This window comes from Diospyros lotus, chromosome 13 (genome assembly GCF_014633365.1).
Source record: "Diospyros lotus cultivar Yz01 chromosome 13, ASM1463336v1, whole genome shotgun sequence".
Lineage (NCBI taxonomy): Eukaryota > Viridiplantae > Streptophyta > Magnoliopsida > Ericales > Ebenaceae > Diospyros > Diospyros lotus.
In genome coordinates this window covers 7,778,455-7,797,686 of record NC_068350.1, presented here as the reverse complement: position 1 = coordinate 7,797,686, position 19,232 = coordinate 7,778,455, and the positions used below count along the sequence as shown (strand labels likewise).

At 33.3% G+C, this 19,232-nt stretch overlaps 1 protein-coding gene across 1 annotated transcript; it reads left to right on the top strand.

The window, feature by feature from the left end:
* Positions 1–9,177: 9,177 nt before the first annotated feature.
* On the top strand, positions 9,178–16,904 carry LOC127788984 (ankyrin repeat-containing protein ITN1-like). Its single transcript, XM_052317706.1, has 4 exons — positions 9,178–9,411; positions 9,544–10,110; positions 13,087–13,496; positions 15,911–16,904. Exons 1-4 carry the CDS (start codon positions 9,399–9,401, stop codon positions 16,736–16,738), a joined length of 1,818 nt encoding a protein of 605 aa, XP_052173666.1. The 5' UTR covers positions 9,178–9,398; the 3' UTR covers positions 16,739–16,904.
* Positions 16,905–19,232: the final 2,328 nt, after the last annotated feature.

Sequence of the window (19,232 nt, the reverse complement as noted above, 5' to 3'; positions counted from 1 at the left end):
TAAGGAGTCATTGAATTATATTTTTCTTAGGGTTAGATCAATTTTAAATCAAGTCAAACAGAATTGATCAGTCTAACTGCTTCTATAAGTAAACATATATATAATTTTGTGTCAGCTAATCTTGCTAGCTATACTTGGGGGGCATTTCAAGATTTTTTTTTGTCTCCTTCGATAATTTATCTAAGCCTATGCTTGGAGGGAAAATGAATTAAGGGCCAAAAAATATAGTGGGGTTTTAGGGGATGAATAAGATTTATCATTTCATAACTGAGGACAACCTTAGATTCTGTTTGGAATTAATGTGTTGTGTTGTATTTTGGTTGTTGTGTTATATTATGTTGTATTGTGAAATTAATATTAATAAAGTAGTGTTTGGTAATTGGGTGTTGTGTTGTGATTATTAATGTTAAGAACAAGTAATAAATGTTTGGTTAATGTTTTATAATTGTGCTGTAGATTTGTAAAATAACTAAAAAGACACTAAAAATCAAATAATTATTTTATAAGTGACATAATCATGAGAAAAGAGAAAACTTAATAAAAGTAAATAACTTTTTAACAATTATGAGTTCTATTACTAGTTGTCGTGTTTTTTTTTTTTATAAAATGTAGAGGTTCTTTGGGTTCGAGAATGTGAGTAACATAATGATTTATTCGATATGGACAAAATGAGAGGGGGCTATCCCCCATCTCCCAAACACCCCCTTGCATGCTAACATTGGGTAAATTCGACATGGTTAAAAGAATTAATGTGTCCTTAAATTTACCTAAAAATAATTTAACTTTAGAAGAAATAATTGTGATTTAAAAACATAACAATACTTCTACCAATGATATTTTAAAAAAAAAAATTGATTTCATAGTTAATGTCCATACTTATAAATCTATTGTTTTTCAATACAGATCGAAAAATATGATATGCAATTTTGGTTAGCGCAGCATGGTGGTGTAATAAATAGTTATCTGAGGTCACTTGGACATGTTTTAGTTTAGGGTTGATTTATGTGTAAAAATGGTATTGTGTAATGAAACGAGATAAGATCGATCTTTTAAAATTGTAATGGTATTTAAATAGATTTATTATATACAATTGTTATACTTATTATGTGTAGTGGGTGAATCTTTTAAAATTGTTGGTAGTTTTTTGTTATACAGGTTTTGATTGCAATTTTTTGTTATACAGGTTTTAAAATTATAGGCTGTAAAAAAAAATTTTAGTATTGCCGGCAGTTTTGGATTTTTCGGAGCGGTTCACCTTTGCCGACGGTTTAAAAATTGCCAGTAATAATATTTTACCAGCGGTTTTATACCGCCGGCAAAGGAAGAAAATTTACCGGCAGTTTTAAACCGCCGGTAAAATATCATTCCCGGCGGTTTTTAAACCGCCGGCAAAATTAAAACTTTGCCGGCGGATTTATAAAACCGCCGAGAATTCTTATTTTTACCGGCGGTTCAATAAAACTGTCGGTAAATTTTTTTTCCCGACGGTTAAAAACCGCCAGTTATATTTTGCGACGGAGGTATTTCCGACAGATTAATTACCGCCGGTAAAAATTTTACCGACGATTTTTTTACTTTTTCCCGGCAATTTTTTAAACCGCCGGAAAAACTCAAACCTCTTGTAGTGTTAAAACTATAAAAATGACACTATAAAACGTTCAAAGATGATATGTTGTCTCACGTAGGCTAATAAAGAGTGGGTGTGTGGGTTCCCTTCATGAAGCTCATGTCTCCTCTCTTGATTTGCCTGTGTCGGACAACACGCGAGTAATATAAAAGTTTTGATGAAACATCAAAAGACTCGCCACTCTTGACAAAATGAAGAAAAGTGCATGTATAAATGATGAGCTGAAATTTTTTCGCAAATCAAATGATCATTTTTTGTGAATTTCAGATAATTAGTATGTTAATTAATTTATTTTTGAGTTAATATTACACTAATATTTATTTTATTATGTGGTATAATTGGAAGATAAATTAGGAGGCTAATTAAAAGTCAAAGTTCTTAATTAACATAAAAAAAGAAAGTGGGTCGAATTGGAATTCTACATGCACAAGAATTGAAATTCTAACTTGGACCTCTTCTCACCATAACTTCCTCCATAGATATTGGATTTGGGTATTTTTATATGTTTAGAAAGCTAAAACAAATATCTACAACTTTCCTGAAGTCCACGAAGCCCAGTTCTAACGGAAAGGCAGTCTAAAATGTGTGCAAAATTGTTAGACGTGAACAACCCTATTGTGAAAGAAGACCTGTTAGTTTAGGAATCTGTTTCTAAGTTAGTTTAGGATTTCTAAGAGGAGCCATCTATTTAGGGATGTGGAAAGCACATTAGAAAGGAGATTGGACATCATGAAACCCTAACAAAAAGAAAAGGAGAAAAGGTGTAGCTTTTGAAAGAAAAGACAGATTTTATTTCGAGGAGACCATTTTGCTTCTGTCCTTCTTCTTTTGAGCTTTTTGTTTCAGCCACTTGTCCACTCATTCCTAACTTTTGCAGTAGCCTAGAGGGACCAAAAATAAGGTTTTGGAGGCAAGAGGTTCAACAAAAAGTGGCGCTTCATTAAGGAGAAGTCAAGACGACATCAAAGAAAATCAATTTTATCTTTTAAATTCTATTCATTATAAGTGGCTAATTAATTGTCTAGGGTTTCTAAAGAATCCTATGAATTGAAACTTTATTAGTTTACTCAAATTTTGATTGTGATTGTTACTTCAACTATGTTTATTTTGTTTTAAACTTAATGTTTGTAATTACTTGATCACTAATTACATGATTTGAGATTTTTTATGATGCTAAACATAGATAAGTAAGGAATAGACTCTTGGACAAAATAATATGTGGACATTCACTTGATTACATATGTAATTTTGATTATCTTTGTAATGAATATTTTCATGTTATGAGTATCTATGCTTAATGTGTGTTCTCTAATTTTAATTCACGTAGACATATGTGAGTTAAGTTAATTGAATAAACTTGTTAGACCTAAACATAGGTTAATAAATAAATTAGAGTACTTGTGTAACGGCCCGTCTCCTGGAACCCTTACTAGTATAGAGAATCCATGAAAGAGTCATCAATAGAATAATATAGAACAATAACACAAGTCAAAAACTTACACCAAACTCAATACGATAGAAACCATGGCCTTCTTTTCACACAACTAACAAACGGGTTACACAGACGGGGTTCCCATACTACCATATCTGTAAGGGCTCACTCCCGAATGTGCCCGCTAGCATAGGACATTCGAAAGGAGGTCATCACAAGGATGATATAGAACAATACCTCATAATAAACACACACATTTATCTATTTTCACGCAGCGGAATATCAATAACTTTCGTTACAAACCAATGTTGATACATCTAGGCTCTTAGGCCATACAAACCGAATATGAGACTCTAATGTAAAACAACAATTTAAAATCTCATCAATCTACCTCACCAAAACGCAACTAGGATCTCCGAGTTGAGTACCTCTGTACACCACTACCCTTGGGTTGTAGTCCCACTGGACTCGCCCTTAATGACTGCTTTACCTTTACCTGGAATGGCATAAGAAGATCAAGTGAGCCACAAGGCTCAGCAAGTTCTAGTACAAAGGCAGTATGAAGAAAGAGAAATCATGATGACACCGAGAGGAGTGTACAACGACTTCATATCAATATTCAATTATATGAGTCGGAAATCATATCTCATAGAATTATAAATTTCAAATTTTTGTTCATGTATAATCATACAAGTGCATACATCATAAGTATAAATCCCATAGGCTCATAAGCCACGATGCAAAATATGCGTTAATCATCATATCAGTAAATCAACACATAACGTATCGAGCACAACCTACCGGGCTATGGCCACCTCGTCCCGCGTCAGGCGCTCCTAGGGTACCCTTTATTTCCGCGCAAAATAATAAGTGCGCTAAGAACATATATATATGAGCATCATGTACATGTATGCATCATGTATGCATTTACCAGCAATGTAAAATTTAAATTCTCGTTCTCAATATACATTTAATACCATTGAAGAATGTTATGGCAAAAATTGTTATTTTTCCACCATACAATCGCTCTAATACATTAAGTAAATGTTTAATTAATATTAATAAAAATTTTCAGATGGGTACTGTAGCGGGGTACTATACGGATACGGTATGGTACTGTAGCAAGATACTGTATGTATACTGTACGAATACGGTATCATACTATAGCGAGATACTCTATGGTATTGTATCGAGATACTGTATGGGTACTGTATGGTACTGTATCGAGATACTGTATTGAGATACTATATAGGTACTGTATGGTACTGTATTGAGATACTGTATAGGTACTGTATCAAGATACTGTATAGGTACTATATTGAGATACTGTATAGGTACTGTATGATACTGTATTGAGATACTGTATAGGTACTGTATTGAGATACTGTATAGGTACTATATGGTACTGTAGCATCCGAATTTTTTCACACATTAACTTGATATTTTTCCACAATTTCATGGGACATTCGGGTATAGACATTAATTATCCAGACATCATTCACATATAAGATATACCAATAAATACACTACAATGAGCAATGAAGGTGAACAAACTCCCATCATAATGGAGGTGAAAAATGCCATTCACAGAATAATATTGGGGTGAATCAAACCCCTTTTGAGACATCAAATAGACTCACAATATTTAGGAATTTTATACTATGTAGATAGAAAAAATTTAATAGAGATGCTACACATGGAAGGGAGAAAAATAAAAGAAGAAGAAGAAAGGATACTTGCCTGGGGATGAATAAATCAAGATGAAGCACCCGCACAGAAGCTCCAATTGCCACGGAAAATTTAACAGAATAGAAGCAGTAGAGAAGAAAAAGAATGCGTATCAGATGAGGAAGAAGAAGAAGAAGAAGAAGTCGGGAGGGAGAAGAAGAAAAGGAGATAAAGAGGAAGAAAAAGAAGGTGTAAAAAAAAGAAGTGAAAGAAGAAAGTAGGAGTAAAAGGAAAAAGAAGAAGTAAAAGGAGGAGTGAAAGAAGAAAGGAGAAGTAAAAGAGGGAGTGAAAAACAATAAAGAAGAAGTGAAAGAAAAGGTGAAAGAAGAAAAAGAAAGGGGGGTTGGGAAGTAATGATGCGTAGATGGTGGATGTTTTTTTTTTTTTTTTTTTTTTGTATTGGGCTTAAGCCCAAATAAATGGCCCATCTTCTATTTCCTTAAAGGCCCAAGCCCAACTCTTAGCTCATTTGCCTTAAATAAATTGAAGCCCAACTCATTATCCCATCCATTTAATTTAAACTCATACATACAAGCCCATAGATCTATTTCAACATTAAGAATCAAATTTGCTCAACTTATATAATAACTAAAATAAGTTAATATATCATTCTAAAATTCTAAATCCAATAATGGGTCGTTACAATATCCCATACTCCACAACCCATGACCACAAAACATGAGGTTGACAACAAAATATATAAGTTCCATAAATTGTCAAAATAAAACTATATCTAGGACCGCTTCTTCAGGATAGTTTTGTACACAAGCTTAGGACTCAAGAATGAAATCTAGCACCACTGAACAAACATGTCAACTCAAGCGTCCCCCTTACCTGTTATGATGAAAAGCAAAGGTAAATCACAAATATAAACAAGTATATACAAGAAACAAAGACCAATAAAGCTTTGGAAGAATGACCCAGTACAACCCACACACCACGTGCCCAAAACACATACCCCCATATCATAAACCACATGACAAAGAATAAGTGCATAAATAAACATGCATGTAATGTTTGATACAAGCCTTTCTCAACTATGAACAAGATACAGCGAGAGATATGAAAATTCCTCAATCACGATCTATTTAAACATCTCCATAATTATATAATCAATATTTTTGACTTTTAATAAAATAGGCTCACGTTTCAGGAAAAGAGAATACAAGGACTTGCCATGAAAAGTATAACAGAACACAAATTTGTATTTCGGAGTGAAAGGGAACAAGAACTTGAAATATATTGACTTATAAAAATTATTTATTACAAATATTACCTCAAATACTTTTTATTTAATTTTAACTATTTTTGTACCTATCTAATACACGATGTTTAATTTTCTTCTCACCTAAATCCCTCCTAATGCGCATCTAATTTCCCCTTCAATTCCCCTTTTCTATTTATAGGCATTTTCCTACCTTGATAGCCAAGTTTCTCACATTGCCCGAGACCATCAATGGGTGAGATTTGAAGAGAAATTAGAGCTGGACGCGTGGCTGCTCGTGGAAGACTCCTCCCACTTCCCTCGTGCTTTTATATTGCATGATTTATTTGATAATTTAATACCATATGTGATATAATATTTATATTAACTTAAGATAATATATGTTATTAATATAATATATCATTATATACACATGCATACAATTATGCACGGCCACCCACTTCTAATTCTTCTTCTTCTTCTTCTTATTATTATATGTATTTTAATTCCATATGCATAGCCTCCACTTAGCTTCACTTTCAACACCTATGTATGTATATATTTTAATTCTAAGAAATGCTTATTTTCAACCATTTCCAGATTGCTTTCCCATTCCTTTGATTATTTTACTCCATTTTCTTTGCTAGCTAAGCCACTCAACACATAGAATAATAATATTTGACCACCTTTAAACACGAATAATAATTTAATTTCTTATCTCTCGCAATGGAGGGCACATATTTCTTTTTGCTTAAAAAAATATTATTATAATCCTTCAATTAAATTTTTTAAAATCATAAATTCTCAATAATTTATTTTTAATACTCAAAATTACATATTATTATTTTTTCAAAGTACCAAAATATTATAACTTGATTGACATAATTGTAACTTGATCAACTCAGATTGAAGTATTTCGATAAAGTGAATCTGCTAGGTGAATTTAAAAAATCTTAAGTTTTAATAAATTAAATTTTTATTCTTTAGATTTTAAGTGATTGTTACTTGTTTAATTTTTTTCTTTCTAGTTGTACAATTTACATTTAATTTATTTGAGTAATCGATTGTCCAAATATAATTAATTGTGACTAATTTTATTTATTAAGAGATTTAGTTACTAATATTTGCAGAAACGATCTTTACTCATCATTTTATTATCTTGACCACATATACGTATATATTATTCATAGGTTACATAAAATTACAAACAATAAAACCGTATGTTAGGATTCAATGTACATTCAAGTCGTGTCTAAGGTTATGCATTTCAAAGTATTTAATTAAAGTCACATTGAAAGGCTATGCAAAGTGAAATAACGTATAAATAGAGATTTAGCTAGAAGGTATTTTAATAAAAAGATATTATTACACCAATCAAAATATATCCAGAATTAAGGCATTATATGTTTTTGTATTATATTGTATTAAATACTTCCTTTATGTGGAAAGTGGTGCTGGAAGACTTAAGTCTCCATTTCTTGTAGGACCGGGCCTAGACTAAAAAATGGGCCCAATCATGGGGGCCAGAGCAGGCCTGAAGTGTCAAATACTTTTTTGACACGCTGTTGGACCCAATAATTCTTAAAACTGTGGCCCTCATATTTGATATATATTGTTCTAAAAGAACTTTTTGGTAAAAACTCTGTAGAATAATGTAACAAACACATTTTTGTAATTACAATTTATTTGGATAGTCCTATTCTCATTCTCAATGCATAGTTATAGAAGAGTGATATAATTTTGTAATTTGTATTTAATGATGCTTGAGAAAATAAGTTTAATAATGTCGGTAGATAAGAGTAACTTTGACTATGATTTAAGTTTTTTTACTTAAAATGAGTCAAATTATACTCCACACGATTAAGGGTACAAATGAGCGGAGCCATTCCGGTTCGGCTCGGTGTTCAACTTCATTCGTTAATGTAAACGAGATAAGTTTGAGCCTAAAGTTTGGATCGTTAGCTTACGAGTTGATTTGAATAGAAACTCATGAGTTAACTCAATTATAGGATCGCGAGCTAACTCGCTTATAGGCTCATGAGAACCTTATTAGTTGATATTGGTAAAAATTATTAGTTTTTATATTTTTATATATAAAATAACATTACTAAGATTCTTTTGCCACACAAAAAAAAAAACAAGATATGTGATTCTTAAAATTTTTTGATGTGTTTGTATTTTGTAGGTTGATATATGTGATTTGATATATAATTATGATTATTGATTAATATTATAATTTTAAATTGCAGGTTGATATTTGGAGCAATTAATTTGAAATTAAATTGAAAATATCTTAATTGTGCTGTAATTTTGATTATGTTTGTATTTTAAAAATAATTAAATAAATAATTTAATTATTTTTTATACGATAATTAATTGTGCCCCTATACACACGACAAAGAACTTTAATTTGGAGCTAAAATAGTCAAGATTATGAAAATTCAATAAAGATATGATATTTAAATTAGAGTCTTAGATGAAGTAGACTCTTAAAACCAACCAAAAAGATAAGACCTTATTAACATATGGGGAGATGAGTTCAAACCTAATCATGGAGATCCAATGGTTGGTAATTTGAGTTTTACTAGTGCTATGTGCCCTTGTCTTTATAATTCAAGTAAAGATAAAAACTATTAATATTACAATTACAATTAAAATTGGTCTCCAATGAATGTCCATCTCAACTTTAATATCAATCGTTAGTAGTTATTCATTAGAAGGGTGGGTTAGTGAATAATCACAAGTAATTTGTTTAATTATATATTAATGTTGGGTATTATATAAAATGTTAAAATTTTGAATTTAGATAATGTTTATTACATAAAAGTAAAAAAGGGTAAAACAAGTCAAAATAGCCTTGAGGGTCACGAAAGGAGAAGGAAAGGGACACGAAAGTGAGGAAGAGAAAATGTTTTAGCTGTCTATTTTAGACTACTAGTCACTAACAAAAACAAAACAAATGGCTGATTGTCTAAGTCGTTGAGGGTACGTTGTCACTTTGGTCTTATGTGACATTTATTATTGTTAACCTAATGTTAAAAGACATAATAGTTGCAGGTTACATGATTAACAACCAAATAATTAATTAGATGGAAATAACACGGCAATTTCCTAAAGGCAAGAGCAATTAAGTGGGTCAAATATTCGTGGCGTGGCAGGCGGGTGGGTGAGGGATGCAAATGCAAACGGACTCGGATCGAAAAGAAACGGACCCAACTCGGGTCGTCAAGTCTCGCTGTAAAAATAATAGAAAGCCCATCCAAAGTGCGCTCGCCATATGGTAGGCCTCTCTCGCCCAACCACCCTTCGTATAACCACCGCCACCGCCACTGGGTTTTCCGATCTCCATTGGCGTCTCTCTCACCATGATGTGCTTATAAGACTTGTTCCCGTTCGCAGTATTTATCATGACTCTCCGAGGTATTTTTGTTTGTTTCGTGCCCTATTTGATGCATTTTTACTTTTATGATTCGGATGCTTGAGTTTCTTTGCGCGATATTGATTTTCTTTTGCAATGCGGTGGTAACGGAACGTGTTTTGATCCGGGAGAAGGTCAGAGAGATATCGAGGTGGGGCTGGCATCGGCCTCGGCGCCGAACCTTGCCTACCTGGCCGATCGACTTTCTCCTTCTCCGTCTTCGTCGCAGAGGACGGCTCCGACGCCGGCGATGTTTGTTTCGGCTTCCAGCAAGGCCTTGGTGATTTCGAACTCCGGGAAGCGGATGGATCAGTCGAGTTCCGGTAAGAGGATGGATCAGCCTAATTCGGCCAGGAAGAAGTATGTCAAGCAGGTGACTGGCCGGCACAATGACACCGAGCTCCACTTGGCGGCGCAGCGGGGGGATGCGGCGGCGGTAAGTCATATTTTGGCCGAGATTGATGCGCAGATGTTGAAGACGCTCAGCGGAGCGGATTTCGACGCCGAGGTGGCGGAGATACGGGCCGCAATCGTAAACGAGGTGAATGAGCTTGGCGAGACCGCGCTGTTTACAGCCGCCGAGAAAGGACATGTCGACGTCGTGAAGGCGCTCTTACCGTACTCTACCAAGGAAGGCCTCACGGCGAAGAACCGCTCGGGCTTAGATTCGCTGCATGTGGCCGCGACTCAAGGTCACCAAGGTAATACCGATTTTGAATTCACTCGTTTGTTTCTTCTATATATTTGGACATTTATAATCTGCTCTTATCCTGAGTTTTGAATATGACTGTTATAATTTATTTTCACGAGAGGCTAATCGGTGCAAGAATGGCAGTATGCATGAATACATGTTCGATTGGTCTAAAGCCTTGTCATAGTTGAGTTCGGGTCATGATTGTTTGCTACTGTTTGAAGTATTTAACAGACATTAGTGTACATGTTCAACGACTTGGTTGAAGCACCTGTATTTTCTTGTTTTACTGTTTTAGTGTGTGCATAATACCCGTTCACGTGGTTGTAGATCGTGGGTAGATAACTTCAACATACCAAGGCTTAATCCCCTTTAATCCCATTAGGTGGGGGTGGATGGATGGTTGGGTAGATATTGTGAAGTTATTAAATTTATAAGATTATTCAAAGCTAACATTAAAGTGTTACTGAAGGTGCCAACTCTAAAATGTTGTGGTGGGCATCAATAATTCTGGATCAGTTTCTTGTTTGCATTCAGAGAAAGATTCTAGGGGCAGAGCCAAACTCAAAAATGGCTGAAACAGTTATTTAGGTTGTGTGGTCTGTCAGTCTCTGTTGAGTTTGTCTTGAATTCATATTATTTGGATTCAATCCAAAGTAGAGGAGCAACATGATTTCTAAAACCAAATCTATTTCTTTGGTGATTGAGGATTTATTTCTATCCTATCTTTATGTATAGTCTCATAATCTAATTTTCAGAAAGATATGCAAAATAGAATGTCCAATCGTTGGTGAAATTGAGTGTGTTGGTGTTTTAGCAGTGTTTTCAAAAGCCCTATGAAGCTTAAGCGGAAAGTGCAAAGTGCAAAGCCCAAGCACCTCCTTAAGTGAAGTGAAGCGCATATGAATGAAAAAAAGAGTATAAACTTTTATAACCATAAAAAATATAAACTATTAAAAACAATCATTAGAAAGAAAAGATTAAAGGTCTAAACTCTTCATTGAATATGCTGAACTCTTCACTGAAAACTTGAAAAGTCTGAACCCTCCGTCTTCCATCACAAATATGATATTTCTAGAAATCTGGAGACTTAATTTTTTTAGATATATATATTTGATTTTATTCAGATCTTTTTGAGATCAGATGAAAGATGTTTTTAGGTAAGGATTCCATACAAGCAGTCACACAGTGACACAAATTTAAATAAATGCTACATTCCATATTGAAAGCACACTTTATAGCACATCACAGCTTAGATAAAAGTGCAACTTAAGCGTGCTTGGATTGCACTCAACTAAAGTTTGTTGGGCTTCGTTCACAAAAAGCTCTAAAGTAGTTGGGCTTAAAGCATGCTTTTTAAAACACTGGGCTTTAGGTTGAAAGTTCTCCTTATGTAAACTTATTATTCACATATTGAAGTTGTGATCCTCGTTCTCTTGTTGACATTGATGTCTTGCTGAAACACATTAAAAATCTGTCTTTGATTTTCAAGTTTTAGTGAGTTACAGAATATCCTGTTTGATTAATCTTACCATCATCGAATGGACTACAAGTTTTCTCTAACACACGTTGTATGAGTGCAGGGTGATTGTTTGGTTGTTTTTTTTTTTTTTTTTTTGAGGGGGGGGCAAAGAGAGAATGTATAAATACAACTATATGCTGCTATATGCGTTTCTGCATGTTAGCATGGGCTCAACCAAAATACAATGCTTAAGGTAAAAACAAAACAGTAACCATCCACCACTGAGTGTAGACCTTGGTAAGTAGGTTACCTTTTTCCTGGTTGACTGCATTGAAGAGCTTCATAGTAGCCCGCATTGGCGGTAGTAGTATCTCAATACCATAATAGTATCTCATTACCGTATATTGTTGTTAAATATAGAAATGTAGCATCATTTCATCAATTATGTGCCATAATACCACAAATATATATAAAAGGAAATATTAAAGTTCTAGTAAATAAACTATTTATCTTTCAGAACATTAAAATTTACTAGTCAATAAACTATTTATCAGAAATACATAAATCCATAACTTCAACCCAAAAAAGTAAAAGAAAAAAGGTTCTTCGTCCTATATATCATTACAGTTTGGAGATGCCGACCACAATGGCAATCCAATCCTTAATCCCACTATGAGGGTTAGAGATGCCAACTATCATCTAATATTCATCGATAACCCAAAAAAAGAAGAATAGAAGATAAGGATTCTAGGGGCTGTTTAGTTGTGGAAAGCAGCTCTACTTTTCTAGAAAATTATTCCATAGAAAATTGAAAATTAGAAAACTTTCTAGAAAATTACTCCATAGAAAATAGAAAATTAGAAAGCTTGTTCAAATATAAAAATTGTCCAAATAGAAAATGAAGATTTGAAAAATATAGTTTTTCAAAATTGAATTGAACTTGGAAAACTTATAAAATGAGTTTTCTAAGTCTTCTGTATTAATTTGAGATTTGAAAAATGCAGTTTTCCAAAAAAAATTCCCAAATCATCTTCTTCTTATTATGTTTTCTTCCCATATTTTAATGTGTCCCATCAGTCATCTATCACATGCATTTGCATGTGTCTGAAGACATATTTCATGCTGTATCCAGGTAATCACCATTTAACATGGCCCATACTGTAGCTAATACATTTTAATATGTTCAATATGTACATATCAAACATATATTGGCTTATGCAGAGTAATCAGATCAAAAGGCACTTGAAAGGAGTTTAGAGGTGTATACAAGTCTTACATGGTATAGTACCACACACTCGTGCTAAGATGAAGTAATGGACCAGGACCACATATTAGGAAATACCAAAGGCTACTTCCTGTGTCAATTCTGAAAATAGTATGTGCCATGTAAAATTGTTTTCTTGATTGATGAATTTTGAAAAGTTTTTCAACTGATTTTTTTCTTCTATTGTTTTCATTTTATGCTTAATAAGAGTGCATGCTAATGAAGTACTTCACTATGGTTAATGAATTATATTTCTGCAGCCATTGTCAAGATACTACTAGACCATGACCCAGGGCTATCCAAAACAATTGGTCAATCGAATGCAACTCCTCTTGTATCTGCTGCTTCAAGAGGGCATTTAGCTGTTGTGAATGAGTTACTGTCAAAAGATTCCAACTTGCTAGAGATATCTAGATCCAATGGAAAGAACGCGTTACATTTATCAGCCAGGCAAGGGCATGTGGATATTGTGAAAGCATTGCTTGATAAGGATCCACAATTAGCAAGAAGAACTGATAAGAAAGGACAGACTGCCTTGCATATGGCAGTAAAAGGGGTTAGTTGCCAAGTGGTGAAGTTACTTCTTCAGGCAGATCCAGCCATTGTGATGCTCCCAGATAAATTTGGTAACACGGCATTACATGTGGCCACCAGGAAGAAGCGCTCAGAGGTATTGATTAACATTGCCAGCCCGCTTATTTATATTAACATGTTTCTTGTTTTTATGAAGGTAACATCACCTTTTATAAAATATAGCTAGTTCCAAATTTGTCAGGTGGCTTTCGATAGTTAATATGCAATTGGAATGCCTAAAAACTTGTCTAGTCGAAACAATTTGCCCTCTATGAACTGGCATGCAATTTAATTCTCTCTATAAATTCCATATTCAAAAGATTTTAGCAGCTGGTTGTCAGCTTTTTATAGAGGCTCTTCAACTAATCCAAGGAAGGGCTCCGGCCTTCATAATTCAAAGCTGTAAAGGAGTATTACAATAAAAGATGAGAAGGCTTGGCAAGAACTATTTTCCCCCTTGATCTGAATCAACAGGAACTATTAAAGAAATAAATTGAACTTATAAAGCCTGGTCTAGATATCACGTGAATTTGGATAGGCCAATTACATTTTATTAGCATTTTAGAATGTAGAGATATATTATGGAGCTAAATTTGCAAGATTTTGAACTTGCTAAAGAGTAGATCAGGAGATTTACCTGTTTTTTCTTTTTGTATATGATTATTTGTAAGTTTCTTTGAAATGACATATTTTATAGAAAATGGCATGGAAAAGGTTAATTGGACATTTAAATTCAAGAGGGCGGTCATAGGGGCCCTGTATATTTTTACTGAAAGGGGGAATATTGGGCAAAAGAACAGAGAGAATATGTTTCTTAGAACCATAAATAGAAATTAACTTTGCATATAATCTAGTTGAAAATTTTTTTAAGTCATAATAGAAAATATTTGTTAAAAACTTGCTACCGTGTGTGCATTATCACAATTTAGGATTAAACAAACATGTAAAGCAAGAAAAGGAACATAAATCACAGCCATTAATCTTGTACTGAAGAATGTATCACTTTTGTTTTTGGAATGGTATCTGCTGATATTTATCTATTTCAGTGTACCTATTTAGATTTATATCTAAAATGGCCAAATGATAGAAAAAAAAAATCCTGAACTTAACCAGATTTAAATATTTTAACTCAAGGTAATAACTTTTCAATAGTAGCTCCTACATTCATATAGCCAACCCCACCTAGCTCATGCAATTAAAGCTTGGGATTGTTGTTGTAGTAGTACCTTGTACTTTTATAAATGAGCAATTATACTTTGCCATCAATTTCTGTTGAAAAAGTTTCAGCTAAATTAAATTGCTAGTTCTAAACTTTACATTTTGTAACAAACTAATTGCTGTACTTTAATTTTTGTCACTATAACTACTAAACTTTGATTTTTGTTAAAATCTAGTCTCTGTTTTAATTTTTTGCCAAGTTTTGTTATCAAAAACTAGAGTGACTTACATTAATATAAACCCCAAAAATTTTTTATAGTGCAGTTTAAATTAATTTTAATATAAAGTGTTTTTAAAGTTTATACTAATGTATGTCACATCAATTTTCATTAACAGAATTTGACGAAAAATAAAAAAAGAGACTAAATTTCAACAAAAATGGAAGTTCAATGGCTATAATGACAAATACTTAAGTTCAATGACCAGTTTGTTATGGAGTACAAAATTCAAAAACTAACACTATAATTTACCCAAAAAGTATCATTTTTGACAGTAATTTGTTACCTTTATAATATTTTCGCTAATAGTATATTTTTTTTTTCTTTTAAGGAAATTGATGGCCAGATACAATTGCAATAAGTACCAGGTATTGATTAAAAAAATATTAAATTGGGTTGATTTGCCCTATCTAAAGCTATGACATTAGATGCATTTTTATTTATAAAATTTTATCTATATAATATGATATTACCTATTACAATTCCTGTTCTATGTTACAGTTAAACTATTCTAGGATAATATAAAAATATTATCAAATATAAGATTATATCTAAAATATCTTAAAATTTCCTATTCAATAATCAATATTTAATCTGTATTCAAAAAGTTTAAAATAACATCCTTATTGTTTTTGTTAATTAATGGTAGTCAATTTTAAATCATGTGGTTTAAGAGTTTGTGTTCTGTAGTGTTGGTCCATTTTTTAACATAAATGGGAGAATCACATTCCCCACAATTAAAGGTTAATCGAATGTCAAAAGCTAATATATATACACAAGCATTTATAGAAAAAGAGGGGTATAAAATAATATGTTTAACAGCTTAAAGGAGCCAATTTGTCTAATTTTGTGGTATAAATGTCATTTTAAATTAGAAAATTTTGAAAAAGCAATTGGAAATCTTGAAGTACCTGGCAAACACTGGTGCAGGCCAAAAGGACCCTAACATAGGTTCCTACAGACTAACAACATATACTCTTCCTCATACCCTTTCTAGCCACTGACGTGTGTACCAACCTAGAGAGAAGGTATGGTTTTAAAATCGGTAATTTAAATGCTTTTAGTTTTATTGCAGATAGTGAGTGTGTTGTTACTCCTGCGTGACACCAATGTAAATGCGCTAACCAGAGACCACAAAACAGCCCTTGACATTGCAGAAGGACTTCCTCTGTCTTTAGAAACGTCAGAAATAAAGGAGTTTTTGTCACAACACGGTGCTGTCAGAGCAAATGAACTGAACCAGCCAAGGGATGAGCTCAGAAAAACTGTTACAGAAATCAAGCATGATGTCCACACTCAGCTTGAACAAGCTCGGAAAACCAACAGGAACATGAATGGTATTGCAAAGGAGCTCCGGAAGCTCCACAGGGAAGGAATCAATAATGCTACTAACTCTGTGACCGTGGTGGCCGTTCTCTTTGCCACAGTGGCATTTGCCGCTATTTTTACGGTTCCTGGAGGTGATGACGACAGTGGAACTGCTGTGATGGTGGGCAGTGTGTCTTTCAAAATTTTCTTCATCGCCAACGCTGTTGCACTCTTCACATCGTTGGCTGTTGTGGTGGTGCAGATCACAGTTGTCAGGGGGGAAATAAAATCCGAGAGGAGGGTTGTGGAAGTGATCAATAAGTTGATGTGGTTGGCCTCTGTTTGCACTACACTGGCATTTATAGCTTCATCTTATATTGTGGTTGGCCGGCATCATAAGTGGGCTGCAATTTTTGTTACGTGTGTAGGCGGAGTTATAATGGCAGGCGTGCTTGGGGCTATGACTTATTATGTGGTAAAGTCCAAAAGGAAAAGGAAGGTAAGGAAGAAAGAGAAGTTTTCGCAGAGTGGAACCCACTCCTTTCGTCACTCAGATTTTTCAGACTCAGAAGTAAATCCAATTTATGCCATTTGATGTCAACCCTTACATTTTCTTCCTTTCTTCTGAAATAACAAAAAAATCAGAAGAAGTGGTGCAGTTTATCTGTAATAGGTTCTTTGTTAAATGCTTTATCTTCCAAACAAGATCTTGCAAATGGATGGATTTCCTGGAACTGAATGAATATTTTGTGTTAATGAAACATGGTGTACAACTAGAAGCTAATTAGAGCAGAACTATCAATTACTTTAAATTATTAATGGCAACAAAAGAGCATATGATGTAATTGTAATATATGTTATTGTTTGTACTGGACTCTTTGTAGATTTAGCAAAGTGAGTCTCTCTCTGTACGAGGAAAGTAATGGTTTCTGTAAGAACCTTAAGATCCTACTGCTCAATTGACTTGTGAATGTCCATGCATCTCCAAATCATGTTTATGATGATCCTAAATACGCATTTGGTGAAGGCATAAAGAACTTTAACTGAAACTGAGATTTAACATTTTATTGACCCCAATAGAATAGATGAAATTTGGCCTCAATGCCCACTATTTTCTTTGTACGCGAACTTTACTTACTTTGAATCTGATAGCTGATTCTGCACTTCCCTAACACAAAATTTCTCTTCCTCACATCTGGATCATAGTTGCATTTCTTATATTGTTGTTGAACCAATAGTGGTGAAACTTTGACTACAATAATATAATATTCTCTCAAAATCTTATAAAGGACAAAGATAATGTGGCTGATCAGCTGCTGTATATGTTAATGATTTCACTTTTTGATGATGAGGTGAAGGTTGTTTTTATTTGGTTGCAAAATATGGAGAATCTCATTGTGATATTGCATGGCTGGCATAGAAGGCCAGCTTGACACATCTACAAGCTCTATGCCTTTTGGGGAGTGGTACACCTTTACTTTGTTTTATTTATTTTTTCTTTTTTCTTTTGAAAATTAATTACGTGTAATACTCTGTCCTTGAACTGATGGTATTCGTTGTTATTTTTTGGCAGGTTTGGATTAACAGATGATAAATGTCTATTGGATGGAACAGAAGACAAGGTGGGTTAGCTTTGATAAAGATCCTATCTTTTTGTAATGGTTCGATGAAAACTTTCTCTTATCATGGGTATATTTACTTATCTAGTCCTTAATGATGCAAATTTCAGTTGTTCCCATGTCAGTGGAGATCCAGACGTTCACTTTCTTGTAACTAAAGACATATATCATGGAGAGACATTGAGTTAGAACATATGGAGGAGATTTTAAGACTTTTCCAATTACATAAAGGGTTTGCATTAAGTCCTTACCTATTTTTCCAACTGATGGTGCACTTGCTAAACATGTCTAAATAGAGGTGTCATGTTATATGCTATTTGCAGATGACAAGTGTTGGTAGATGAGACAAAAGAAGACTTGAATACTAAGCTCAAGACATAAAAGAATACTTTAGAATCTAAAGGTTTTAAATTAAGTAGAATTAAAATTAAATATATGGAATATAAATGTAGTAAAACTATAAATGTAGATGATGTTATAGTACGTTGGAAGATCAAATCACCAAGAAAAAACCTATTTAGATATCTTGGATCAATCACTAAAAGAAATATGGGAGATTAATGAGGATATTACCAATAAAATTATGGTGGGGTGGTTAAAATGGAAAACTATATTTAGTGTTTTATGTGATAGTAAGATTGTAGTAAAGCTAAAAGAAAAAATTTCTAAGACAATTGTAAGACTGGCATTTATGGCACAAAATGCCTAGTAGTGAAGTACCAACATATGCAAAATGAGTGTAACCAAAATAAAGATGCTAAAATGGATGTGTCTATACAAGAAAAGACAAAATTAGAAATGAGGTTATATGTAATAAGGTCAAAGTGCCTCCTATTGAAGATAAGATATGCAAGACACAATTAAGATGATTTGGTTATGTGAGAAGAAGACCGACAGAGGTCTCTTTGAGAAGAGTTAATGGAATGAAACAAGTAGTTAACAAAAAATGTAGAGGAAGACCAAAAAAGAACTTGGTGGGAAACACTTAGATTTGATAATAAATATATGGGTTTTATAATAAGGCAATGGATATAAATGAATGAAAATCTAGAATTCATATAACTAACCCTACAGCAACTTCTTAAGCAATGCCTCTTATGGAATGAACAAGGTTCAATTCTCACACAATCAAGTGCATACATTATATATTAAAATGAGAAAGACCTTTTCTAATGGTTGCAAATTTGTTTTAAAGTATGGCATATCTCAATCTCCTACATCCAATGAGTTTTACATACATGCATCAGAACATGGGTGCATATGCAAGTTAACATGTATGCATTATGTGCAGCAATACACATAGGATATTATATGTAATGCCCCATTTTTTGAGTTCGTTATTACTTAGGACAATTCTGTGATAATAATTTTTTTTCTATTTAAAAACTATTGCTAAATCATATCACTCCTCATATCTATCCCAAAATCTCCATACATTTATCTCGAAAGAGAATTATCATAAACATTAAA

What these genes read in the sequence shown, in the direction of transcription:
- LOC127788984 (XM_052317706.1), top strand. An exon ending in CGCGACTCAAGGTCACCAAG is followed by an intron (nt 10,111 to 13,086) that starts GTAATACCGATT and finishes ATATTTCTGCAG; the next exon opens with CCATTGTCAAGATACTACTA. An exon ending in CCAGGAAGAAGCGCTCAGAG is followed by an intron (nt 13,497 to 15,910) that starts GTATTGATTAAC and finishes GTTTTATTGCAG; the next exon opens with ATAGTGAGTGTGTTGTTACT.